The 27,727-nt window shown below is 37.0% G+C and overlaps 1 protein-coding gene across 4 annotated transcripts in view; it reads right to left on the minus strand.

The window, feature by feature from the left end:
• LOC111154080 (B-cell scaffold protein with ankyrin repeats 1) overlaps window positions 1-27,727 on the minus strand; it is a 307,642-nt gene that overhangs the window by 24,276 nt on the left and 255,639 nt on the right. For 2 of the 4 annotated variants that reach the window (XM_022513462.1, XM_022513445.1), the window contains exons 8-11: window positions 25,093-25,171; window positions 20,171-20,485; window positions 15,610-15,912; window positions 1,776-1,841 (exon numbers count right to left, since the gene is read on the minus strand). In XM_022513462.1, coding sequence (XP_022369170.1) covers window positions 1,776-1,841; window positions 15,610-15,912; window positions 20,171-20,485; window positions 25,093-25,171 — 763 coding nt within the window. The remainder of the gene's footprint in view (window positions 1-1,775; window positions 1,842-15,609; window positions 15,913-20,170; window positions 20,486-25,092; window positions 25,172-27,727) is intronic. The other 2 variants (XM_022513469.1, XM_022513454.1) reach the window with 1 other exon arrangement.

Here is a 27,727-nt window from a genome sequence, read left to right on the forward strand (position 1 = left end):
ATGATAATTGAATAATTTATTTAAAAACGCTTCGGGGGGGGGGGGCGCCTGGGTGGCTCAGTGGGTTAAGCCTCTGCCTTCGGCTCGGGTCATGGTCCCAGGGTCCTGGGATGGAGCCCCACATCGGGCTCTCTGCTCAGCGGGGAGCCTGCTTCCCTTCCTTTCTCTTTCTGCCTGCCTCTCTGCCTACTTGTGATCTCTGTCTGTCAAAATAAATAAATAAAATCTTTAAAAAAAAAAACCAAAAAAATGGCTTCAGGGAAATTTTCTCCTAAAGAGCTCAAAGCATCTGCTCCCTTTGTTCTTTCCAAAACTCTGTGAGGTATGTGGGGGAGTCCTGATAGGAATAATCTCTACTTTGCTAATTCCTCAGGAACTGTTTCATTCTAATTGTAGAATGATCTCATATGGAGGTCTGCACTTATTTCTTGAGAGAGGTACAGGTACAGTGGAAGGATAATAGTAACCTTAAAAAGATAAATCTTTTCCCTCAAATTATGAAATCACTAGAAATGGAAAGCTGTCAAATAGACAGGGTTTTTTGTTGTTGTTGTTGTTGTTGTTTTTGTTTTTGCATATAAATCTGTAAGTGATACATCTATGTGCTCAGGGCCAGAAATTCAGTTTCATCATGTGCTGCATTCAAGAATCACATACTTCATTGGAAGAATGGTCTCAGTACAACCTTGCTGCCATGGGAAATGCCACTTGAAGTGATGGATGAAGATCATTCATTTAAGGACACACCTTTGTTTGGAGGACAATCCATGACGTTCTAGGAACAGGTCCACCAAGGTTGTGTATTTAGTAGCTCAGTGGGCTGAGAAGTCAGTCCTAGCCATCTCTACGATGGGACAAAGGGACACTGGCTGTGTGTGTTTGGTGGGGGGGCAGTGGTGAGTTTAGTGGCTACTGTGAGATAAGCTCTTGGTTTTATTTTAATGTCTCTCCAGTAATTTACTGGTAGCAACTTCAAGGCAATGCTGTTTTGGACTGAAGTTATTTCCTAGGTGTGTTGAGATTATTGATGATCAGAACCAGCTCCCTACATCTGTCACCTTTTACATTTTTTTTATTTTTGAACTTTAATCAAGCTCTTATTATCAGGGGGAAAAATCATAATAAATAACTTGCTAGAGTTTCTCTTTTCAATTGGAACCATGTATGTCAGGGAATATTGGAGGCAGGGACCTCTTTGTAGAATGAGAGAAAGGTTTTTCTACTGTGTGTGATGTCTCTGCAACTACAGTTTTTAGCACTTTTCTGCATAACAAGTAAGTGCTCCAAAAACTGCTGGATTAAGGGTAGAGAGCAAGAGAATAGTGAGACAAGGGTCCAATCTTTGATTGGAGTTCAATGTAGAGGACAGAAATCCCATGCCGGTCCCCTTCTTTGGGGAATCAATCATCTGTTCCCCCTGCCCCAGCCCTCCTAACTTATACTCCAGAGGCTTCTCTCTAATGGACTATGAAAGTTAGGTCTCCATATAGGTTAGAGAATTTGTCTTACTTGACCTTCCTAGAGCCTTGGTAACAATATCATCAACACCACCACAAACATGTTCACATGGCTGTTTCTTGCCTTTATTAATTGAAATAATTTTCTTATATTCATCTTATCACAAAATTATATTTAGGCAAGACACTAATTAAAGAGTAAGAGTAATCAGGCACACAATTATTTACTTCTATTCTCGGAGACGTCATCCAATATTCATAAGACTTTTTAAACTCTTACTTAGAGATTATTAAATAAGCTGAAGTTCATGTCAGTACCTTGTCTCTTAGGACCATGGAACTTGTCACCATCAGATTGTCTTCTGGCTGTCTTTTGTTGAAACACTGTAAAAAAAAATAGCATGTAATATTTATTGAAAACAAACATAAAAATGAACATACTGTGGAAGACTCCAGGAAACTCGAATGCAATACTTCATTTTCCTTAGTAGCAATTCTTGAATTGTATTGCTTTTGAGTAGGAGGATTATTAAATTTACAATTTCTCATTTGTGCAACTTATCAGTCATTTTGAAAAGCATTTTCTTTAGGCAGAAGAGTATAATGCTGATAGAACACCTCGTTAACCTATTTAAATCAAGATATGATTCCATTCTGATATCAGGTAAAGCTAAAAGGTGCTCTTTGTTAAAAGTGATAAATGTTAAAATCACATGAAAAATTCCATTTGCACAGAAATTACTCATGCTGACTTTCTGGTGATAAGCAAGGATAATGACTGTTTCTTCTTAAATAGATGAAAAGACTGCTGTATTTCACAGATGTAATAATAAAAAAGACACTTTATTCTTGCATCATCTAGCTAGACCTCAGACCTATTAAAGCAGCTTATTCGAATTACTTCATTTTCTGAAAAGTGCTTTGTTCTCATTTATTATTTCTTGCACGAAATTCTGTGAGACAAGTTAGCATTACTCACCCCATTTTGCAGATGAGAGATAAAACTGATTGTTTAATATTTATTGAGCACCCACAAAGTTCTGTATAGCTTCTGGCATTTGTTAATGAAAAAGCCTATACCCTTTACAACTTGACTTTAGAAATTGAACGTCCCAGAGTTGGTTCCATTTATTTTTTATGGGCAGTCTGAATTACAGGATTTGGGAACTGCTAGAGGCCTTGGACACTGAGTCTAGCCTCATATGTTTAAAGATGAGGGAGGTGGAAGTTTTACTAACTTGTAAAAGGGCTAAGCAATTTCGCAATGATCCCAGAACTGTTGTGAGTAGAGATGTGATTTAGAGCCTGCAGCCTTTAACTTCGATCTATTGCTTGGCTCTCCACAGCACTGCTGTTTCTTCTCTTCCATAACTATTTCCTTTGAAAGATAAAGAAGGAAATAGAAGGAGGGGATTCAGAAGAACCCTTGAACATTTCCAGTAAGCTTGAGTTTCTTGTTCCTCTTAGCAGCTCATCAGACTTTCCTGGGACAACGGAACTGAGGCATGTGGGAGGGAGTGAGCCGTCCAGCTGGATGGTGCTTGACGACTCTGATTGGAAGAGGCAGCCCAGGAGTTGTCTTATATTCTCTGTCTTTAGTTTTTATATTCTTTAGACCTATTATCTATCTATTATCCAGGTCACACCCGTGTTTAATCTGGATGACATTTTTTTGAATTTAAAAAATTGCCCCAAATCCTATCACATCAAAAATGATTTATTAAGGGTATTTTGTTTGCCAGCTATTGTCAGACAAAGAGTACTCTTTTTTTCAAACAAAGAAAATAAATATATTTTCAAAGTATGATGGTTTTAAGAAAAATTATACTCATGAAATAACATTTCGGGTTGAAAATCAATTTTCTGCTTCAAGTCAGTATTTGGAAAACACGCTAAATATAACTTAATGGCAAATTCTGGGTTTGTGGTTTATATATTTCCTTAAATAAAATATAACGATGGATATATGGTGTGTGAATACATTTTAGGATATTAGAAAAACTTTTATAAGTGCTGCTTGATTTTATTTCATTGGCTAGTTCTAAAAAGTCTTGAAAAAATGAAACAGTTTTGAAATTTTAATAACAGGCGGAGTCTGCATGCTTTTTCTTTTTTTGCTAATATTGTCAAGATAATAACTGAAAATGTGTAAGACAAAAAAGGCTGAAGTGTGGCATCATTACTATGAAAAATAATCTGAATCCAAAGATAAATCTGGACAACAAATTCTCCAAACAAAGAGTACATCAATCGATCAGTGTTAACAATTCTGCTGCATTTTGGAGCTACAGAGTACTTGGAATTAGTTTTTCTGGATTTTTGGCATTAACTTGTTAAAAGTCATTTTATATCTTGTACGTGGTTCTGCCCACAACAAATGCCCAGGCGTGCATGAAATGCAGTAAATTCACTACACGTCAACACTGTCTTTTAGTTTCTAGCCTTAGAATTACAAAGACTGTGTTTATTCTCCTTGAGATTTCTCTAGCACTTTCAGCCAGAAGAGCCTGGGATCTGATGGAAGATTGGGAGGGGAGTTGGATATCTGAGAAGGATGGTTATCAAAGTGCTGATAACAGAACTTTTTAAAAGCAAGATGTGTATCCCATCACACCCCACATATGAAGGCCCTTTCTCCCTGGATAATCTCTTCCAAAATCCTCTCTTAACTCACTTTGAGCTATACCCATTTCAAAGGGCCCCTTCCTTCCACCTACACATAAGCCTCATTTCTTTACAAAGACGCAATTAGCACATTACCAAACACACTGTTTTCTTCATGCTATGGAAGTTCAGAGGTATTTTTGAATGTGAGGTAATCTTGGAAAAAGACCTATATTAACTTGTCTCCTGAAGAAAGGGCTAGTCCATCAAAATGATCACTGACTCAAACATGCATAACAAGGAAACACTCTGCGGGCTTTAGGAAAAGGATAGATAGATATAAAATTTCAGAATTTGTTAATCTTCCTTTTTTATGGTTAATATTAGCTAAAACATTTTACATTTACCAGTAAAACCTTTGTTCTAAAAAGCTTTGTATGCTTTCTATTTACCATGCTCACTGACACAAACCTTTAAGAAAAGTAAATGTAAAATCCATGATATCCTGAGAATTGAACATTGGGTTATAGGTCACTCAGTTTTCTATATGAAAGTACATAATTTTGTACAAGATTTCTGGTGAATAAGTTGAGAGTCTGTTTTAAACATGCAGAAATTGGGGAAAAAAAAAAAAAAAAAGGAAACCATCTATATGCCAGAATGCTAACCAACTTGGCACTGGGGAAAGGCAATAGTTTTGTCTTAATGTTAACAACATGTGACATGGGAAAATGGTTTTCCCCTCCTGGGCCTTTATTTTCTTGCTGATAAAGGAGGAACTCAGATGAGATGATCTCTGATGTCTCACTCAGCTCTGACATTCTAAGATGCTGCTACCAATTCTTATTTCCCAAGTCACTGCACATCCAGTAGTGCCTGGATAAATTCTTTAGTGTGAATTTAAATAGGGGGCTCTGTTTTGAGGAAGACGTTATTTGTACCACACGGAGGGTTTAGACTAATAGAAAAACTAGAAAGTTAAATCACAGACCAAGGTTAATTTTTTATAAAATATGGAGGTGATCCTGTCCTATGTGTTTAAATTCTTACAGGATACTATTTTTTTAAAATCACATCTTACTGCATCAATGTTCAAAAAATGTTATTAAGGCAATTATGACATACATCAACTTTGATGACTCTACCTCAGTGAAATCTTATTTTTCTCTTCCTACCTAAAATTGGAATTTGAGAAGAAAGGAAAATGAATACATTATTAGTAGTTGTCACCACCTTTAAACATTAAAAAAAGTTCATAGAGAAAGAAAAACAATTTTGAAGTTCAAAATAATCTCAAACAATGCAAATGTCCCAAATACCATCCCCATTTATCTTACATATTGGCAGAACAACTTCTATAAAAATTTCTCTAGAATAGAAATGACACTAAATGGAAAAAAATTAGCATAGTATTAAATATTCAAAACATTAAGCAAAGCAGAACTACCAGAAGAACAGAGGAGGAGAAGGTGAAATATAATGAATTCACTGGTAGTATTTGTCCTCCCAGGTTGCTTTTGCGAGAACACTCTTCTCGTCAACTTCGTTTGTGGTCCATCTCAAGCAAAGGGACTCTTCCAAAGCCACCTTCCTTGAAACATCTGACAGCACTTACTTGGAATTTCTTTGTTAGTGGCTAAGGTAATGGAAAGTGTGTGCAGTAGCCAAATGCATTCATAAAGATGTGGCTTATAAACAACAAACACCTTGATGTTCCATGCCCATTAGAAGTGCAACATAAAATGTTTAAAGCTATCACCGATGATTATTCTTGAAATGAGAGATTTGATATAAAACACTGGACAGATTTGTACTGTGCTCTGGGCTCTCAAATGATATTGTACAGGTAGCAGCAGAGTGTTTATTATTCACTCAATAAATTTTCATTACGTTGTTAAACGTGTAAGCAACTCCAGTGTTAGGCAAAGGCAAATAAGACCCAGTCATAGTCTCCACAATGCACTCCATTTTGATGTATTCATTTAAGCAAAGGTCAAATGTGTCCTTAGTGCCTACTGATGAGAGAGGATAGAGATGAGAAACAATCAGGGAGGGCTAAGGTAGTAATCTGACCCCTGTAGCCTTATTCTTCCTACCTTCTTCTCCCAATTTGCACCCTGTGAAAGGTAATCACAAAAAGTTAGACTGAGGCAAAAACAAAACAAAACAAAACAAAACAACAAAAACACAACCCAAAACACTGAAAACAACCCCTTTGTTGAACCAGCAAAAACAGGTTAAGAGAATATTCTAATCCTATAAGCAGTCACACTGGCTAAGCAAACGAAAGCCCAGAGGAGATGTAGCTTCTATGCAAATTGACCAGGATAGACTGAGCACCCCAACTGCCTTAAAACCCACCATTGCATTCTGCTGGCAATAGTTGCAGGTTATTAATTTGAACAAATTTATCAAAATTATGTCACTACATTTGAATAGGCACATCAGAGTTAGCATGGCCATGGACAGTCCCATCAGCTACATCCTGTGAAGGTTGTCCAGCTGAAAGCAATGCACTGCCTGGGAGCTATATGGAGTCAGGAGTTGTGATATTCTCTTTTTAAAGGAGAATACCGCAAATGGTCAACAAGCACACTGGAGGTCACTGACTTGTTTAAGCTTACTTCTGAGATTGGTAGGGAAGGAAAGCTGGAACTCACATAAGTACCAGAAGGAAAACAGCATAAACATTCTCATTCAATGACAATATCAATTTTCTCCTTAGGAGAAAGCATGAATTTTCTTTCCAGTCTGTAATGGAAACTTTAAGTCTAACAGACATGTTCCCATAAAAATCTCCCAAAACAGGAAATCTTATTATAAATTATTTTTTTCTGTTTCTAAGGAACTTAATTTTTACTAGAGTAGAATGCAAACTGTTTTTATTTGCATATTTACTCCTTTGATGGAAATAAGAATATTTCTATTCTATAAATGTTTCTTATCCAGGGAGTTGAGACATTCCAAAAGACAGAGAACAGTTGGTTTGTGGAACTCTGGGTAATTAGAGCTTGAGGCCATTGCAATGAGTTTATTAGCAAAATCTCCAATCCACCACTGGGCAGGCAGGTCCTCTGTCCTCTTGTTACCAGGCAGGCAACATGTATTAACACCTAGTGCTCGCATAGCCCTGGACTGGGGGTTTGTCTCCTCCCAAATGATTTCCTTTAGGTTGACTGCCTGATTTTTCGTTTTGACCATCTGTATTTAATAATGATATAAGTGAAGACATTACTCTAGTAACATCCCTAGTAATTTTCCTTTTGTTTTAAGTTTTAAAGAAAAGAGGTTTGGGTTGCTAAAAAGCCACTCTAATACTATGGAAAGTAAGATGAGTTCATCTTTTGGTTCATGCTTGGTGATTACCAAAAGCAACTTCTCTGGCCTCTCTTTTTATCCCTATATCAGGAAATGTTGCTGTCTTAAGAGGTAACCAATTGGACCTGGTCAAGCTCACTTTGAACAGGCATTCCACACTAATTCTGCTATTAAGACTCAAACTATAGAAATGCAGACTGAAAACTCTAAAAGGAAAGGGCTGAACCACTTGCTCTGTGTAGCGTTCATTATTGATAGTTCATAAGTAACTTGGAACAGACATGCAAAATGAGAAACTGGCATATGAAACCCAAGGTAAGAAGTCAAAGACACATCAACTGAAATGATCTAGCGGGTCCTATCTCACCTGTGTCTACAGAATACCCTCCATCACGCCGATTGACATTTTTGCATCCTACTCTGTTGTGCCAGCTGTGCTACCTACGTCATTTCAATTCCCATAAAAACTCTATGCAGGAGTTTTTGTTTTTGTTTTTTAAACAAATGAAGCAAGGCTATATCACTTGCACAAAGCCACGCAACTTTGAAGTGGCTAAGTCATGACTCAAATTGTTTCGCCCAGCTTCACAATCTTCATGAATTTCATTCCACTGTGCTACTGTTCCCTCCAAGGAGGCTCTTCTCAGTGTGCCAACCCCACAGAACATCTTGTTTTTCTCCAACTGCTACATACTTAGAGGGAAAAAAATCTGCACACTAAAAGTGCTGGTGAAAAATACTGTGAATTTAGGAAGTCTAACGTGAGAAAGAAGACAACTCATGTGGATAGCTATTTGATCCATCTATGATTTCATGTTCAAATGACCATTCTCTGAAGCACTCTATTCAGATGTTTATGTTGTCTTAACAATGGAAACTACCCATGTCATGTTTTCTCAACCTTGGCACTGCTGACATTTTGAACTGGGTAATTCTTTGTGATGGAGGCTTTCCTGTGTCTTGTAGGAAGGATTAGTGGCATGCCTGGCCTCTATGAACTAGATGCCATTAGTACTGTGCCAGTGGTGATAACTGAAAGTGTCCCTAAACTTTGCCAAATGTCTCTGGGGAGGCAAATCGCCACCAGTAAAGAACTACTATTCTAGGCCAATTAAACTTCTTACTAAAGAGATATTTAACAGGGACTCTATAAAAATCAAATGGTAAGGGGAAAAAAAAAAACCAGAATTCACTCTGCTACCGAATGACAATTTAAGTGCTTGATAATATTTGCATTTACTTTCACATGCAATATAAATCTTTTAATGTCAGTTTGCACCACAGTTGATTACTCTTTCTCCCTTCCCTAACACGAAGGAATTGAATTTCTGGAAGACAAGGCTGGGAAAGTTCGTTATTATTATGCCAATGCTCTAACAGATGGTCAACAAAGCCCTTCATAGATTTCACTCAGTGTTGCTGTGGTGTGCTGCTTTGAGAAGGACAGAAAACTAATCAAAACTCCTGGGTTACACAGGCAGGCTTGATTCCCTCTGAAGGACAGTGTGAGTATAGTTCTGAACAAATGTTTCTCTGCAGAGCTGTACCAGCACCCTATCAAGGAAAGGGGAGAGGTGGAGAATCACAGGGGGGATACGGGGACATTGGGCTTACAAACAGAATGATAAATGCGTCCCTCTGTCCTGAGAGCATCTGTGATATACATAATAAGGCCTGAAGCTAAATGACTTGGACAAGGTCACCCAGCCAGAGAGTAGGACCAAGGTACTTGACCCAAGGCCTACATTAATCCACTTGACCACATTTCTTCACTGATGAGGACAGAGACCATTTAATTCTCTCACATATACAATGGTATGGATTAATTTTCTTAAGAGATTCTACAAGGTCTTTTTTTTCTGTTTGCATTTCAATTACATTGTATGTGATCAATTTCAAGTACAAATGAATTGCAAGTGGAAAATTTTTGAGAGCAACTGAGTTGTACTTGACATTTTGGGGTCCCAGTAGCTGAGTAGCTCTCAAAAAGGTCATACACAACTTTGTTGCTCTGCAAAATGCCAAGGGCAATTTAGTAGCAATTGAAAATTGCAAGGGAAATTACATTCTACCCCAAACCAGCGACATAGACTCTGAAGAAGGACCTTCAGAGGTTCTATTAATTGTGTGAGGGGAAAATGGGAAATTACCCATTGATGTTGAAGAATTTTCCCCAATAGGCAGTCATCTCTTTGCATGATTTATGGATATAGTTTTACTACAAATCTAAATACACTATGCAAAGTGTTCATTTTCTTTCCTTGATTTTTCTTAAATCAAGAATTCTGTCATAAAGGAGGACTGTAAATCCATAGTAATTCCTCCATATTCTTGAAATTTAATGAACCTAATCCTTTGCCATATTATTGGGGGGAAAGGTGGAGAGAATGCAACATCTGAAACCATGCAGACTTCAAAATCTTTCCATTTAAGAAAAACAAATTATTCCTTTGTTGTTAATCCAAATGGGAATTGAATAAAAATAAGAAACATATCTCTTAATAAGTTTAGTTTTAAACTTGGGTTTAGTTTTAGTTTAGTTTTGCATTAGTAAGTTATGCTTCCAGGGGTGATGGTTGAAATAGAGCCTCTCTATTTTACACTGTGTGAAAGGGGTTAGAATGCTTAGCTGTATGTATGTCAGTATCCTGTAACTTTGACCCATTTTATATGACCTCCCCTTTTCACATTAGTTGTACTTCAAACAGGATGGTTTAACTGTCAAGACAAATACCATATGATTTCACTAATATGTGGAATCTAAAAAAGTAAATAAATGAATAAACAAAAAGAATCAGATCTATAAATACAGAGAACAAACTGATGATTGCCAGACAGGAGGGTGTGTGTGTGTGGTGGTGGTGCAAAATGGGTGAAGGGGAGTGGGAGGTATAGGCTTCCAATTATGGAATGAGTAAGTCATGGAGAGAAAATGTACAGCATAGGGAATATGGTCAATGGTATTGTAATAGCACTGTGTGGTGACAGATGGTAGCTACACTTGTGGTGAGCATAGCGTCATGTATAAAGAAGCTGAATCACTGTGTTATATACATGAAACTAATGCGACATTGTGTGTCAACTATACTCAAATAACAAAAATTTTTTTAAAAACCCCATAAGATGGTTTAAAACAAGAGAAATTTAAGAATTAGTAGATCAGTATATTTTTCTGCCCATTCTCCAGAGTGTTAATAAAGTGTCCTAAAGAACCACATTGATGTGGTTTTTGTCACTTTTTATCATTTTTTCATCTTTGCAGTCATTCAATTAACATTCATCAAATATTCATAGTTTCTACCATGAATTCAGCAGTAAGCTTGGTACCAAAGATACAATGATGGGCAAAACCAGAAAAAGATGGTCTCTTCCTCCATGGGTCTTATGGGTCAGAGGAGGAAATAAATATTAACCAATAATCCAGAAATAAATGTATCAATAAAGGAAATTTGTGGTGGGAACCAGACTGATCTAGTTCCAAATCCTCTATCTTCTTCCTAATTTTATCATCATGGGCATGACACTAAAACTCACTGATTATCAGTTTTGTCATCTGCAAAATGAAGCCATTAATGCTAATCATGTAGAACTGCTACGTGAATTAGAAATTATCATGGAAGTTATCTCACAATAATTGTTATAAGGAGTAGACTAAGACTATAAGGAGTAGACAAGTAGACTTATCCCTTTAGAGGACAGGATATCACCCTCCTCCTTCTCCTTCTCTGGTAGCTTCCTTAGCCTCTGACTCCACCAGACTCCAGGAAGCACACATTTTTTTCTGTAAAGTTAGTTTAAGTCATTGTCTGCCCAGAAACTGAGAAAAGACAAAGTAGAATTGTTTTTAATTAGGACCTACTGAGTGTATACTACATACCAAATATTATCCTGGGTAATGGCTAATTTTATCTCACGTAAAGATTACAGCAATCCTTGAAGTAGGTATTAATTTTATCCCAAACTTACAATGAGGAAATGGAACCTCAGCTATATGAAGTTACTTGCTTAGGTAAGAGAAGCTGAATATGAATACGTTCTGCAAAGCTGTAACAGGGAAACCCAGTTTTCCTCCTTTCTTTTACGTGTGTCTCTTTCATTTTCACACCTCTACCACTCACAACACTTCACTTCAGTCACTTATGGTCACCAAATATGCAGAGGTTTCCCCCCATTGGGCAATTCTATGACACCAGTTGAGTGTCCTACAATTTAACTCAATTCTGACACTACCTGGTGATAGTGTCAGATCCCGCAGGAGAAGGGCTCAGTCCCACAGGGTTGTTTCCACTCTATGTCAGATGCCAATCACAAGTAGTAGATTTCTAGCTTATCCACAACTTCTAATTTGGCTACAAATTGGAGATTCCCATGACTCCCTCTTCAGGTTCAATGTATTTGCTAGAGTGGCTTACAGAATTCAGGAAAACACTTACATTTGCTAGTGTATTAAACAATATGATAAAGGATACAGATGAACAGCTAGATGAAAAGATACACAGGACAAGGTCTGGGAAGGTCCTGAGTGCAGGAGCTTCTATCTCCACTTAGTTGAGGTGTGTCAGCCTTCCTGTGTGGATTTGTTTCCCAACATGGAATCTCTGGGAATCCCCTACTGTTAGGACTTATTGATCAATAGTCATGTTCAGCCCTTCTCCTTTCTCAAGAAAATGGGGGACGAGGGCTGAAGATTCCAAGCTTCTAATCATGCCTTGGTGTATTTGATGACTAACCCTCATCCAGGAGCCATTCAGGAGCCCATTCAGAGTTGCCTCATTAGAGCAAAAAAAATTCTCCTGTCATCCAGGAAATCACAAAGGTTTCAGGAGCTCTGTGCCAGGTACAGGGTGTGGACCCTCAATAGACATGTTTTCTGTGATCTGGCAAAAGCCAACATGATTTTCCTGTATCTCTCCAGTTTATTTGCCTAGTCTTTTTGCCAGCACTTTCTTGAATTTCTGAAATAGTAAGTTGGGATTCTGCATCTTGCCTTCTTCTTCCATCTCCTATTCTACATTCTTCTCTTTTGGCTGCATTAACATACTCTGGATGTGCCAACATTCTGCTACTACTTCTGTGCTCTGGCAAGAATTGGGGCAAATTAATGTTTTTTTAAATTGAATGGATGGCTTTCTGGGAAATGATGGCAATTTTATTTAATGGAGCTGCTTAAGCTATGAAAAGGAGGGGGGGGGAAGAGGAAAGACGTGATGAAAGATTTTTACCCCGTGGAAGGCAAAGAACATCAAGAAAGAATTAGCTGATGAGGCAATGTTTTCTTAATGTGGGAACAGAATGATCAACAATCAATAGGCAAGCAAGTATATTCCAGTGAAAGAGGAAATGAGTAAATAATGGAAAGGAACTTTGGTGACCTCATTTACAGTTCATATTTTGCTACTGATTAGGGATGTAGGACAAAAAACTGTATCTGCTTTTATATACTTAATAACAAAAAAAAAAAAAAGGAAAAAAAAACCATGCATACTATAACACTAGTTCCTGGTTGCATATAACACAAATTTTGTGAGAATAAGTCACATTGTGTAATTGAATTAGAAAGATTTCTTATAAATCCTGAAGGGTGTCAAACTTGCGATAAGTAGGTGAGATGAATAGATTTTAAAATTTCTTAGAAACTCAAGATTTCTAAGATTCTTTAAGGTCCGTGTGTGTGTGTGTGCACGCATATACATGTGAGTATATGACAAAGTGGACCATTGTCATGTAAGGAATTTACATAATACACAGAAAGATTTTATTAGCCAAAAGTCTAAAGCAGTGATAGCTTCAAATTCCTCTCCAATGAATGGAGGCAACCATCCAGGATGGAAGGCTTATTCTTTGGTGAATCCGAACAAAAGTAGTTCTGGCCATGGGACATGAGGCACAGTGGGTAACAAGGCTTATACACTGGACTGAACACAAGAAGAACAAGTCAGATTTTGCATTATAAATGGTGAAATTTCCCAGTCTTCTTTTTCCCATGCTCTGATCTCAAAGGTCTGGCAACCAGATATATAAAGTAGGTTGGAGTTTTGGCTTTTCTTCTAGGTAAACCCAAAAGCATAGAAGAATAGATCTACATAAACTAACATTATGGGGTAATTCAATGAAAAAGTTGGTTACCTGCCTACGACCCTACAATGCAGTCCACAGGTTAACAAGTGGAGTTTCCTTTTAGGTTTTTGGTGCTTAAAATTCGTACACATAAAAGCACAGCTAAGATACTTGGTGGAAGTATCAAGCATTCTAGGCGGTCACAAACAACAAACAAAGATAAGAGAGATAATATGAAAACTGCAGGAAAAATGAAATCATAGAAATTTGAAAACTCCAATCAAAGCCAAATGAAAGAAAACAATAACAAAGATACTGAATTACACTGTCCTCACCACTGCCAAAGAAAGAGAAAATAATGATAGAAAAAGAGAACAAATATGGGCACCTATGTGGCTCAGACAGTTGAGCAGCTGCCTTCAGCTCAGGTCATGATTCCAGCACCCAGGGATCAAACCCTGCATTGGGTTCCCTGCTCAAGTAGGGAGTCTGCTTCTCCCTCTCCCTCTGCCTGCTGCTCTCCTTGCTTGTGCTCTGTTTCTCTGTCAAATAAATAAATAAATAAAAATCTACAAAAAAAAAAAAAAAAAGAAAGAAAGAAAAAAAGAACAAATAGAGAAGAAAGAATTCATGGAAAATAAGAATATGACAGCCCAGAGAAGGATGAGAAGGTAAAATTAAAAAACAGAACACTGCAACATGGGAGTCTCTACTTGTGGTCCTGAGAACTCCCCAAGGATTGGGATACAGAGGACGAAGTACCACTTCAGAAATTTCTCAAATACAATTAAATTTTTGTGTTGAGCTCTATCTATCTTCTTTCTTTAAAAAATATTTATTGGGAAGTAATACCCTTGTGTACGAGCTAATAATATCATAGATGTCACTATGTTAGACAATCTAATAATTTCTAATTACAGCTACTCCCTACCTTAATAATCTAGATAATTGTTCCAGTTAACATTTCATTTTATCTGACACATTTATTAATTTGTTATTATTTTCTAATTTTTAATAGTTTCTTAAAAATTTTCAGCAGTAGATCACTGTTGACTAAATATATGGTACACTAGTAATTATATATACTCACAAATTTTCTTACACAAAGTCTCAAAACATAATGCTTAAGCAATAAAATGGTTTCTTTTGAACATATTAAGCACAGATGAGTAACTGCTTCTTTTGCATAGCTTCATGGTGTATACTTAAATGTTCTGTTTGAGTACTTGGTTTAAATTGTTTGAATGTATAATCGATTGCTTTTCAGTTTAGTTATCTCCTAAATATTTTGTCCAAAAAAATCTCTAATAAAGTGTCACATTGTACTGGATATTTATTTGCATATCTGCCACCTAGGAACCACTCAAGGATGAGGAAATTGTTTTATCCAATTTTCTCAGTCCCTAGGAGGGTATTTTAGCCCAAAAATGCATGCAACGCACTGATAAATAAAAGTCATCTCTCAGACACTATGGACTTGGCAACTATATCAAACTAAACAGAGTATAGAAGAGTGTCACAAAATAACAGTAGTGTAAATATACTCTGCTGGGACTCTAGATATTTAAAAAAACTCAGAGATCTGATAGTTTTTTTAATTTAGATTCAACTGAGCAGAAAATGAGAAAGAAGAAATGAAGTCTAAAATGAAGTAGAGATTCTATGACAGATGAAGTGAATCTTAATTGTTGGGTGAACTGCAATTTTCAGAGTAATTGTGGTTGCATATCTGAGATTCTAGTATTCACAACTTTTCCAGTTTTTAAAGTTATTTTATGTGGGATTAGGAGCAAAAAGTAAAGTTGGGGCAAAAGTGAAGTATTTACCTCTTTTCTTGGAAATTGCAAGAAAATTTGCAATTACTCATAGGAGTTTAGCTTCTTTTTATAGAAAAAGACTCAAATAGAATTTCTCCACACAAGCTGTGGTTTCATGTTCTTTGGATAATTTGTCAAAACTATCCTTCCTTATTGAAGAATTATAAACCAGAACCCTACCCATTGTTCTTATTTTCTTTATTCATTGTGTTTCTAAATTTAAAAATGGGCCAATACAACTCACCTATGACATGAAAAGAATTTTTCATCTTTGGGATTTTTGACCCCACTAAAAAGAAGACAATTCCTCTCACCCCCAAAGCACTCTCTCACACACAAACAGCACAAAGCATTACCTTGAGCTATGTAAGGTGTGGTTTCCTCTTTCGGAGGGATATTTGTGGGTCGAGGTGTAGGGGCAGGAGGTCTGTTTATAATGAAAGACCGACTCCCCACTTTTTTCTTTGTACTCATATTGGCCAGTATCATGTCATAGTCACTGTCTTCAATCTCAACAATTGTGTAGGGGTCTTCCTCCTTCTCCTGCTCCTTTTCATCTTCTTTCTTTAGTTCTTTGGGTTCACCTCCTGTTTCTTGTCTTGCTCCAAGATCACACCAATTTTGACTTCTTTCCATTTGGCCTTCCACCATTTTCCCTGCTTATGAAATATTTAGATGGTGGTTACTCTTCTATTATATGCAATATTGTTGATGTCTGTCTGTCACTTCCTTGAAACTCCCCCCAAATAATTTATACTGTCTCATATATCTAAAAATGAAAAGTACACCATATAATTTACTAACATACCCTCCCACAGTTTGTAATTGTTAACTTTGTTTAAAAAAAAAAAAAGTTTGTAACTGGCTGACTCAATCAGTAGAGTACATGACTCTTCATCTCAGGGCTCTGTTTGAGCCCCATGTTGGCAACAGGGTTTACTTAAAAATACAAGAAAAAAAAAAGTTTGCTTAAAACATAATCTTCTTTGAAAACCTATAAATAACCAGGTAAGTATTTTCCAGATAGTTTATAAGGAATTTAATATCAGAAAATCAAGTGATAAAACTAGTCTCAAATTCCAAATGCTTCTGAAAACTTTTTCTCAAGCACAATATGCTAAGGTTTTTTTTTTTTTTTTTCCACTTGAAGTCATTTCACCTTTCATAGGGCCTGCACTGGGTGTTTTGCCTAACATTCAATTTCTCTGAAAATGACAGGGGGAATAGCCAAACATGCCATTACTTAGTTTCTTACAGGAAGTCTCACTGTGATTTCACAAACTCAGATTCCAAAATGCAACTCTTGATGTCTATAAACCAGCATGAACCTCATTCTTAGATAAAGAACACTGAAAAGAGGGTTTGTGACAAGGTGGCATGGATAATCAATGACTTAAAGATTAATTCATATGAAAAGAATGACCTTTTATGGTTTTAGTTAGTAAAATCTTTATATATTTTTTAAAGAATGTACTAAAATATTGTAGTAGCAGTTATTTAGAAGACAAAGGTATATGAGTAAGTTGGAAAAAAATTTTAATGGATCCCTGCCACATCAATGAGAATTTTATTAAAAATTAGACTTTTAAGGGGCACCTGGGTGGCTCAGTGGGTTAAGCCTCTGCCTTAGGCTCAGGTCATGATCTCAGAGTCCTGGGATTGAGCCCCACATCGGGCTCTCTGCTCAGCAGGGAGTCTGCTTCTCCCTCTTTCTCTGCCTGCCTCTCTGCCTACTTGTGATCTCTCTCTCTGTCAAATAAATAAATAAAATCTTTAAAAAAAATTAGACATTTGGGGTGCCTGGATGGCATAGTCAGTTAAGTGTCTGACTCTTGCTTTTGGCTCAGGTTATGATCTCAGGGTCTTGGGATCGAGCCCCCTGTTAGGATCCTCACTCATCTTGGAGTCTGGTTTGGGACTCTCTTTCCCTCTCCTTCTGCCCCTCCCCACCCGCTTTCTCTCTCTCTCTCTCTCAAATAAACAATTAAAATCTTTAAAAAATTAGACTTTTGATATTTTGCTTAAAGCATTAATGGAAACAATAAAATGCAAAGAATTTCAATTATTGACTGAAAAAATCATTGCTTTTCTGGGTTATTCTGAGATATTTATGCATGTGACCTAAGAAAGAATATTCTCCTTCCTCTTTGGTGAAAATCTGACCAAAAAAGTCTAAGTTATTTATGGATATTTTAGTGGAAAAATGTAGAAGTTAAGGAGAAAGACAAGTTGTAGAGCAGAATCAAATATTTTAAGTACTTCAGCAATTGTTTTGGGTAGATTCATGAAGAGAGGCTGAGATCCTCCCCCAAAGGAGTCTTAGATCTGATGGTTTCAGTTAGTTTAAGCCAAGAAGTATTAATGCCTACATGCCTAGCACTAACTTCCAAATCAGCATGACTTGCCTTTCTCCCTAGGAATAATATGGTACTGAGATTTTGACTTCATGACTTCTGTTTCACTGACAGCATAACAGGTGAAACCAGATTAAGTGTGTGGGAAACATTTTTACAGTGTTTCATTTTTAGCAGAATGTGTCAACTATCTTACTTTTATCAACCCATTTCCTGAGCTGTTAACTCCCTTTGTTTCTCCACCCACCTTCCTTCTTTCTAAAGTTGGGCTTGCACCAGAAATAACACATTTTACTTTTTTATTTCCCAGTGTATCAGATTCCACTTTCCATGTCAGAGTGGGGCCTGAGCATTCTTAATTCAAGTTGTACATTAGTAAATAAAGATGAAACTAAATCACTCCTATCTTCCTAACTTTTGGGAAAAAAAAAAAAAAAGAGGGAGCCTATGTAACAAAGAGAAGAATCTTAAAAGCCGAGGAAGCCTGTTTATAGAAGTATTTGATACATTCTAATTACAGGCTCTAAAGTCTTGGGTCTGAGTCAAAGAGGGATCATAGTGATTGTTGCTTTGCAAGAGTGTTGTGAAGATAAAAAGGGACAATGTGTTCTTTATAAACTAAAAAGTGTTCTACACTGTTTTATATTCTTGTTTTCTCCAGTGAATGTGCCCATAAATCCACTATGGGGAATCGGATGCTCTGGACATGAAGAGGCGGACTTTCTTTTTTGGCAATTTGAGGGTATATGGAAACTAATCTTAGAAGACAATTCTGAAGGTATCACCAGCTAAAGTCAAAGATCCCAATACAAAGTCTCTGGCTGAAAGAAAAAAAAAGTGGTAGATTCTTGTCTTACTTTCAAAGACCTTAGTCAAAGAATTTTAAGAAAAAAATATTGATGTTTTATTTTGCATTTACACTATCACCAATATTAACCCAATGAAAAGATGAGATCAAAAGTAAAATGTGAAAATGTGAAAGTATAGTTTTAAAATAAAAAGTGGGGATTTTTTGTTTCATCTTGCTTTTTCTGTTTGGTATTTTTCAGAAGCTATATTAGCCGATGTTACACTTCTGCTTTTAGATGCCTGGTGAATGTTCTCTATAGAGTAGTTTTAGACCTCCTAATATACTATGTATAAAAATTTACATTTGGGAAAATATGATTTATTATTAGTCCCTTTAAGAGATTTAACCTGATAATAGACAACTTTGCCTTCTTAACAATTTATTTTAATAATTATATAAAATTATTCACATCTGTAAAAAGTGAGAAACTATACCAGAATTTTATTGTCAGTGTGCTGCTTATCTATGTCTCTCTTCCCAGCCCCGGTATTGATACACTTATCTCACTGATTTATCGCAATGGTCTATAAGATCTTGGCTCATTGTAGGTAGTCAGTAAATATTTGTTGAATGAATGAAAGAATCAGAGGAGTGCCCATGAGATTTTCCATACTTTCTTTTAAGGAGGACTTTTCAACTCTAAATACAGTGTATAACTTTAGTAAAGGTTTATGTTCATCAAGTTGAACCTTTATAGAAACAGGCCCTTCAATATGCAAATGCTAAATTTCATGGTTTCAAAATTCACTTTTTTTGCAATGCTGTTTATATACTTTGTAGCCCTCTAGGACTCAAAAGCTAAAAAGTATAATGACAAGCAGAGTTTTAATAATATGTCTTTCATCTTTCTTATTAAAACTTCATTATAAGAACCACTTTTTGAATTTGTAAAGTAGGCATAAAATAGTGATCAATAAAGTGGGTGATAGTTAGTGACTGCCGAGTGAACCTGGAGCTGGGAGTCTGTTAGGCTATTGACTGCTCTGGCCAGATCAGCCCAATATGCAAGCTCCTCTTGATAGTACCTGCCTTCCCCAATGACCCACCCATCATGGAATTACACAGGTCATTCTTGCATTTGGGAACAACCATGATCAGAGCCATTTAACTGTTCTTCCACTTCAGCAATATACTGAGTGTTCTCAGGCTTGGTCTCAAGGTAGTGTGTGATAAACCTTTTACCAATTGCTTCCCCTACAGCTACCAGGGAGCGAGTGAAAGTCCCCAAGGTCAATTTCAAATCTGTAAAACATTAGCCTTTTCCTTTTGCCGGAACACTAAGAGTACTTTTTAAAAGGAAAGTTGTCATTAACTTTTCCACGTGATGCTTGAGGTTCATTTTATGTGAAGGGCTACAAACTCCTTCAAAGTTTTATTGCTTTACTTACTTAAAGCAAGTTGTAATGAGACTGTTCTAGAAGAAAGAGAGGGAGGGGAGGGGGAAGGGAAGGAGGGAAGGAAGGTGGGAGGAAAGAGAGTGAGGGGAGGGAGAGAAAAGGAAAGAAAGAAAGAGAGAGAGAAAGGGCGAGAAAGAGGGAGGGACGGAGGGAAGGAGGGTGGGTGAGTTAGTGGCAAGTATCTCTTGTTAAGGAACAGCAGGAAAGCTGCTCTTGGTTTTAAAAGCTCATCTTCCCTGCAACAGATCTGTCACTGCACGGTATCCTAGGGAAGCCTGTCAAACTTCTGTTGTTGCTGTTTTAACCTTAAACCTACCCTGTAGTGTGCCGTGAGGTTTTTCCAGTTGGGAGTCAGCAGGGACAGGTCGCGGTGGGGGGAGAGGCGGTCTGCTGCTCACGAGCGCCTCTGCTGAATTCTGTTCTGGACTGTCTCCAGGAATGAACACATACAAGTCCTCATCGTACTCGTTCACAGAACTCCCACTGCCAGCCTCTGCCGGGCTCTGCTCTGCCTTGGTGGCGGAGGCGTTCTCTTTCTCTTCCTTTGCCAGTTCGTCGGCCTCAGCTCCTTCCGCACGCTGCCTGTATGATGTCTGCCCGCTTGCCTGACCAAACGCTGGTTTCTGTGCGGCTGTTTATGATGAAGATGGTAAATTTCATTTAAACACACCATCTGGAGGCATTTCATATTTTCCGATTTTACACAGAAGTAGTAGTACTGCTAATAAAGCTTTTATGAGTTGATACAGTCCAAAGCTGACAAGTGCATAATTTTAGTGAATAGTCATTCTTGGGCTTTTAAAGTATTTACCAAATGAACAGTTAAAGCTTCATCATACCTTGCTACCTCACTATAAGACACATACATACAATAACATTCTGGTTCTCTAGAGTTATTGTTTGAGCAGATTCATATATATGTCTGTATTATTGCATTTTTATTAGAAAACAGAATAACTGACCCAACCAGTAATAAGTGAGTAATGGAAAAGGTAAATGCAAGGAAAAAAGTAAACCTTAACTTGCTTGTAAATAATGCAATAATTATCATTATTATCATAATAATGTGATCTTATTATTATTTTAATATATAACACCAGATTGTATCTTAATTCTTGAAAACATTACTTGGGGGTGTAAGGACCTATTTTATATTTTTATTTTAGCCAGAGGCTTCCAATTGAGGTTAAACAATAACTTTGTTGTTTAACCCTTAAACTGTTCCTGCTCCCCTTCCCCCAGGGAACCTACTTAAAAACAAGTTCCGGAAACCAGTCTCAGGTAACAAAGCAAAGATACAAGGATGGGTCAGGCCAGGTGGAGGCATCTGATCAGTGGGGGTTGCATACTGTCAGCTACCAAGGAGTATGGGCCCCACCCTTTGGGAGCCTTTTGGGTGCCAATCTTAACCAAGGTGAAATGGTAATTCAATTGGTCACCTAGCAACACTGTGCAGTTTTCTCTGTGTGTTACAGTTTCATTGGCCACCTGTGCATGGCCAAGCCCAACCGCATGGCCTTTGCCCTTAAAAGCCAGTCCGTAAAGGAGCATGGGGTCGCCCTCTCTCTATAAGAGGTGCAGCCCTGGCCGGCCAGTTTGATTCTTGATGCTTGGCACGAAATAAAGCTTTGCTTGACCTTCGCTTTGTATCAGTCTTGCTCCTTTAATCACGGACCAATTATTTGGGCATAACAGGGAGGAGTGTTAATATTTTTTGGTGGAGAAGGCATCAAATCACCGATAGTAGGTAAATCTTTCTGAGACTCAGTTCTGTCACCCATAAAATATACCCTAGTCTGAAGCTTAACCAAGTAATCCAAATTCCCTCCATCTTAAGAATCATGATTTCATCATTTGTTTTCATAGTGTACACAGTAGATACCCTCTAACCACTCAAGAAGAACTGAAAAAAGATATGCAATAACTTTAAATCTTAAAATTTGTTGTTTAAATTTTCTTTATAAAAATTCTGCTTTAAATAAAGGATTCACAAAATTTTAAAACAATCTTGGAATCTCTAAATTGGAGGGAATATGTGAATTGTTGTCATTGCCAGTGCAACAAAGAAGCAGAAGATTTTTGTTTTACAGTGTTGCTAAGCTAAAGTTTGGCTAAAGAAGCAAACTGGCAGAGTATGGAGAAAAAGGGCTTTTTTTTTTTTTTTTAACAATGAACAGCTAATCTGTAGAAACTTTTCAGTTATGGGAGAAAATTAGTGATGAGGAAAAATCGTACCCATGATGATATCCATATTTCTACATGGAATTTTATTTTTTATTGTTTTTTCCTTTCATGTGAAAAAGAAGAAAGATATAGTTTCAGTACTAAAACTGCGGACCAAGATTCTTTAATTAGGAGCCTGAGAAGAGCAATCTACAGAATGAGATCTCTTATACAAATCTCATTCATCTTTGTTCCTCTAAATCCAAACATCGAGCCTGCAATAAAGTAGTCTTCAGAAATGTTGATGGAGTCAATGATGCAGTGACTGAAAAGGAATTATGGCTCAGGCTAGCAAAGGAACTTCACTAGTTCTGTCTGGGCAAATCGATCAACTAAGAATTACACTCATGCTATAGGAAATTATTTATAGCCATCTTATGTTTATGGCTTCAGTGTTTATGTTTTATGTACACACTGTCTAAGCCACAGAGCCTCCTTGGTCTTTGTCAAAAATGTCCAAACCTGGGATCCAGCTCTGGAGAGTTGGATGTAGTGGGTCAGTGAGTTTTAGCAAGCCTCATAGTGATGGTCATACCAGTGAAAATCTGCCAGCTAAGGTGTGTTATGCTTCACCCACTAACCCATTAGGGAGCCTGAGGCCCGAGTCCAGTCACACAGAATTTCAAACACAAGACAATTCCAGGTCCTAATGGTCTAGGGAAATGAGGTTGTTCTCTATAAACAATTGAAATAACATTTCCCTCTGTACAGGCAGTTCTTCTGAGGATTGAATGTCATGATAAATAAGTGGTCATGATCTTCAGTTTTATTATTATTAAAATGAAAATAAAATGTATAAATTTAAAAATCAGTGCATTAATCCATTGCTTACATACATAGCATGATTTTGTGTTATGCCATAACTCTTGAAGGTGTTTATTGATTTGCCAAAATATGCTAGTTAGACATTGTATTTAATTGTATTTGATTTGCAGGTCCATTTGCCTATATTTGAGAAACCAGTGGTCAGTAGTGGTTAGCTGAATATCAACTATGCAGCATTAAAAGGGCAATGCCCTGTGGCCAGAGAATGCTTGATATGTGAGATATCACCATGCTGTGAATAAACAAATAGAGTGGTCAGAGATGGGACTGGAAAAGGTTATCTAGAGCTTTTTAGATGATGAGGAGGATGAGTATGATGGGAAGGTACTGGGAAATTTGGAAGAGAAAAATGACTAGTTCCTTCAGGAGCACAGAGCATTAGGGCTGGCAAATGTGGAAGCTGCTTACACTGGGTTTCTTAATAACAATACTGATGACATTTTGGATCCTGTATCCTGTGGGGTATGTCTTGTGCATCCTAGGATATTTCGCAGAATTTCTGGTGTCCACCCACTGACTGCCAGTTGTAAACCTCCCTTCTCAAGTCATGATAATAAGACGAGTTCTGTTTATTGACAAGAATCCTCTTGTGGGTGGGAAACAGTCCCTCAGTGACAACCACTGTGCTACTGCAATAACCCAGGGGAGAGCTGATGGCACCTGGACTAGGAGAAATCTTGGCAGAGTGAGGAATAGCTGAATGCTGGCTATGCTGTGAAGGTAGAGTCAACAGAACTGTCTGATCTTATTGGATACGGGGTGAGAGAGGAAGTAAAAAGCCCAGGGAGACTCCCAGGTCTTTGGACAAAATTAAACAAGGAAAGAATCTTCCCTTACTGAGATGGGAAAGTCAGCAGGTAGTGTAGGTTTGAAAAGGTCAGGCATTAGGGTTTTTGGATTTGAAAACAGTGAGTGGGAGAAGCCTATCAGGCATGCTGGTGAAGATTCTGACTGAGCAAGCTATTGTATACCAGGGGAATCTGGAATAATGGGTAGACATATGGGTAACATACACGTGGGAAGACTGAATTAGTCTTTGGACATTAGAATATAGAATTACATCCTATTACAGCCAGTAAGGATCTTAGAGAGAGTTGTAGTCCAAGCTTCTCATTGCCTAGCAGAGAACACTAATGATGAGGGAGCAGGAGGCTGGCTGAGGACAAAGCAAAAGCTGGCACCTTGCACCCCCTCTCCACCCACTCCCCTCAGTAATATGTGTGACATTCCTCAGGCACCTCTGGCTGCCCTAAAAGAAAAACAAAGAGTTAACTTGCAGAGATCACAGTCCTGCAAGACAGGAGTCTCCCTTGGTTTACCAATGTCCTAGAGATTTACAACAAAGAAGCTATCTAACAATAGCACAATTTCCAGAGGCAAATAACTCAGTTCCTCAAGCCCTAAATAAAGTTAAATTTCTTCTAAACCCAAATCTCACTAACAAGGACATTTGATAGGAGAAATGTGAAACTTTATCTCTAGATCTCCAAGATAGTGTCGAGAATCATTCCCAAGCATATGGCCCACTGATATACATCTAAAGGGTCTCACAAGAAGATTTTTACTACTAGTAATGAATAACCTTTCTCCCAACAATAGCTAGCCCCTCAAGGTCCTGGAGACCTTGCTTCCAAAATTCCTTAGAGACTAACATCACCCTCTTTGTCCTCACTTACCCAACTCCTGTGTATATAATCAGCCACTCCTCAGGATAAAGGCGCAGCATCTCCGTCTGCCCACGTGTCCTGTCCCCGTGCTCTAATAAACCACCTTTTTGCACCAAAGACGTCTTAAGAATTCTTTCTTAGCCATCGGCTCCGAACCTCACCCCACCGAACCTCACTAGGTTCAAGAACTTCATCACTAAGGTCTGAAAAGAATGTGACTTTGTTTTTAAAAAACTGAAAAAACAGAGTTGTCAAATAGAATATTTGTATCAACTTGACTTGTGTATTCTCTCTGGGTAGGAAAGACTGGTTTTTGATTATTTAACACAAACTTAATAGAAGTATGTAAATTAGCAAGATAATGTAGTAACATCTCTACCATATTATAAATTAAAAGTAATTCAGTCAATTAAATGCTTTCCATGCTCTCTTGTGCTCTCTTCAGTCTTGTTTTATCAGTTACATGTACCTTAATACAGATACTACATATATACATATATTTCTAACATCCAGGAACACTTACTAGGAGAAGATATAAGTAATGAGGTAATATCATCTTCATAGTCATTTTCTTGCTCATCATTTCTGCTAACTTCCGGGATCTGAAAGAAATGAATGTAATTTTTAATAATATCCATTAATCTTAATATATCTGCATCTACAGACACCAAAAGGAAAGTTAATACCTATGGAAATTATGGTTTTAGTTTTTATTTAAATACCTTGATTATACTACGTATCTTAGCTATTGTATTTTTGCCATCTACAAGAGTTCAGTGACAAAAAGTATTAAAAGTATAACTGTGGCAATAAAACATTTAGAATAGACAACAAATTAACTTAAAAATGAAACTATTAGCAACTACTTTAAGATTCAAAACAATAGTCATGAAATCCGTTGGTTAAGTGTCTGCCTTGGGGTCAGGTCATGATACTCGGGATGGAGTCTGGCATCTGGCTCCCTGCTCAGTGGGGAGTCTGTTTCTCCCTCTGCCCTGTTCATGCTCTCTTTTTCAAATAAATAAATAAAATTTAAAAGCAAAATAAAATAAAAGCTTTCTTTCATTTTAACATTTCTGTATCTTTTATCAGTTCAAAAGACATTCTTAATTACATCAAGTATTATAATACAATGAAAGACAGTGGAATTGTAAAATGGTTTATTTTCTGTCTTTAAAAAGAAAAAAGAAACAGACTAAGGGTATTTATGTTTGTTTTTCTGAAGTCAGTTCCACTAAGAAGGAAGAATTACTGAGAAAAAAAAAGAAATCTGTCATCTCTGAATTGCTACTCTTTGTTTATAATCTCTGAAGGAGACATGGGGTCTACAGTAGGGGAACATACTTGTGCTCCTAGAGTAAGGTAAGTAATACCAGTGACAACTCTGTGCCAAAGCATCTAGAGAACGAGGTGGAGGTCGGTTGCATTAACATAGGTCACATTTTGTTACCATGAACTGCAAGTGATTCTTCAAATGATTTATTCTTTTGTTTTTATTAAAGCTGAAATGATTAGTCCATTTGCTCTGCATTGGGAATGTCCCTTTAAAAATTAGAAGCTTTCATATTGAAGCATTATTAAATTTATAATAGCTTTGGTATGCAAAGTATTTGACCTGCATATTGACCTCATCAATTTGGTTGGTCACTCACTTTGGCCAGTGGGACCCCAGTGAAACTAACTAACTTCCTTCCTTCTTTCCCTCCTCCCTTCCTTTCTTTTTAACTAAACATCATGGTCTTTGATTTCCAGTAGAATCTTAAAAATAAAAATCTTTTTAGTATTTTTTGTAGTGAGCTTGATTCAGAAGCTCATTTTATATTTAAGTCATATTTTCCCCTTGGTGGACTCAATCAAATGCTAATATGAAAAATCGCAACTTTACAAGGGAGATTGACATGTTGATTGATATTTGCATGCTTTGGTATTAAATGCATTGTTTAATGTAGCCATTTTTTGTTTCCAATTAGACTGACCTCTTTACTTCATAAGATAGATCAAGAATACATTAAAAAAATCCATAAAACTCTTACAATCATATCAAGGAAGTTTTTACAGATTGGAAAACAGGGATGGTTTTCAAAGATTTCAGAAATTATGTGAAAATTTCCCATCTACTATTCATAAGCCTAGACATTATGAGCTCAAAATCAGTGTGAATTAATAAAGAGACTATGGGCAAGGGTGTGGGTGTATGTGTGTGCACTGAGGTTACAATCTAATGCACTCATTTTTGTGTCCTAACTTAAGCTATATGACATTTGTATTAATAAACAAAAAGCAAGCCCAAAAAGGTATTGAAGGAAGAAGCTTTCCAAATTTAAAAAGTAGCTGAGTTTGACAGATTTGAGCTGGCTCATAAATATTATGTAAAACTGACATTTTTTATATCAGGCTATGCAGAGACTGTTTTCTCAGGAGTGAGAGGATTTTTAGAAATATCCAACTAAAAAGCAAAGGTTTCTTACTTGAGTTCCTTACACTTAAAATCAGATTTGGCTTAAAAAATATGTTAGATTCATGACGTATTAATATTTGTTGAATGAAATCAATGATGGCTTCAAAGACAGCAAGAGTGGTGGTACCTTGACATATAATGACTTTAGCACTTGGCTGTGTGGGGCAGTGGGCAGAGCATGGATGGTGCAGTCAATCAAATCACAGCTCTATTATCTCTATTAGTGATTAGCTGCATGATATCAAGCAAGATATTTAGCTCTAAATCTTAATATTCTATCCCATCAAATGTGAATAGTAATATGTATGCCATCAGTTTGCTTAGAGGGTTAAATAAGAATAATGTAAGCGAAACACATATTATCTCCACCACACAGTGAGTGCTTAATAAATGTAACCTGCACATGTTAGGTTTTCCTTCATCCTACAAAATATAGATATGCATTTAATAAGCAGAGTGATCACATCGATTTGATGGGAGAATCTTCAATAATCAATAATTATTTAACCTTTTTTTTTTCTCAACTGTGTGCCTCTAGAAGTTCTACTGATAGAAAAAGACCTGAAATATAAACTTTCCATCTGATTGAAGTGTGGCATTGTGGCTGTGTTAATAAAAATGCTTAGATAATTTATAAGATAATAGAGTTAAGAATGAAAAAAGGGTAATTTTCTAATAAGTTCCTTTTTCTAAGGCTAGA

This window comes from Enhydra lutris, unplaced genomic scaffold, assembly GCF_002288905.1.
Source record: "Enhydra lutris kenyoni isolate GAN:26980312 unplaced genomic scaffold, ASM228890v2 scaffoldscaffold3, whole genome shotgun sequence".
Lineage (NCBI taxonomy): Eukaryota > Metazoa > Chordata > Mammalia > Carnivora > Mustelidae > Enhydra > Enhydra lutris.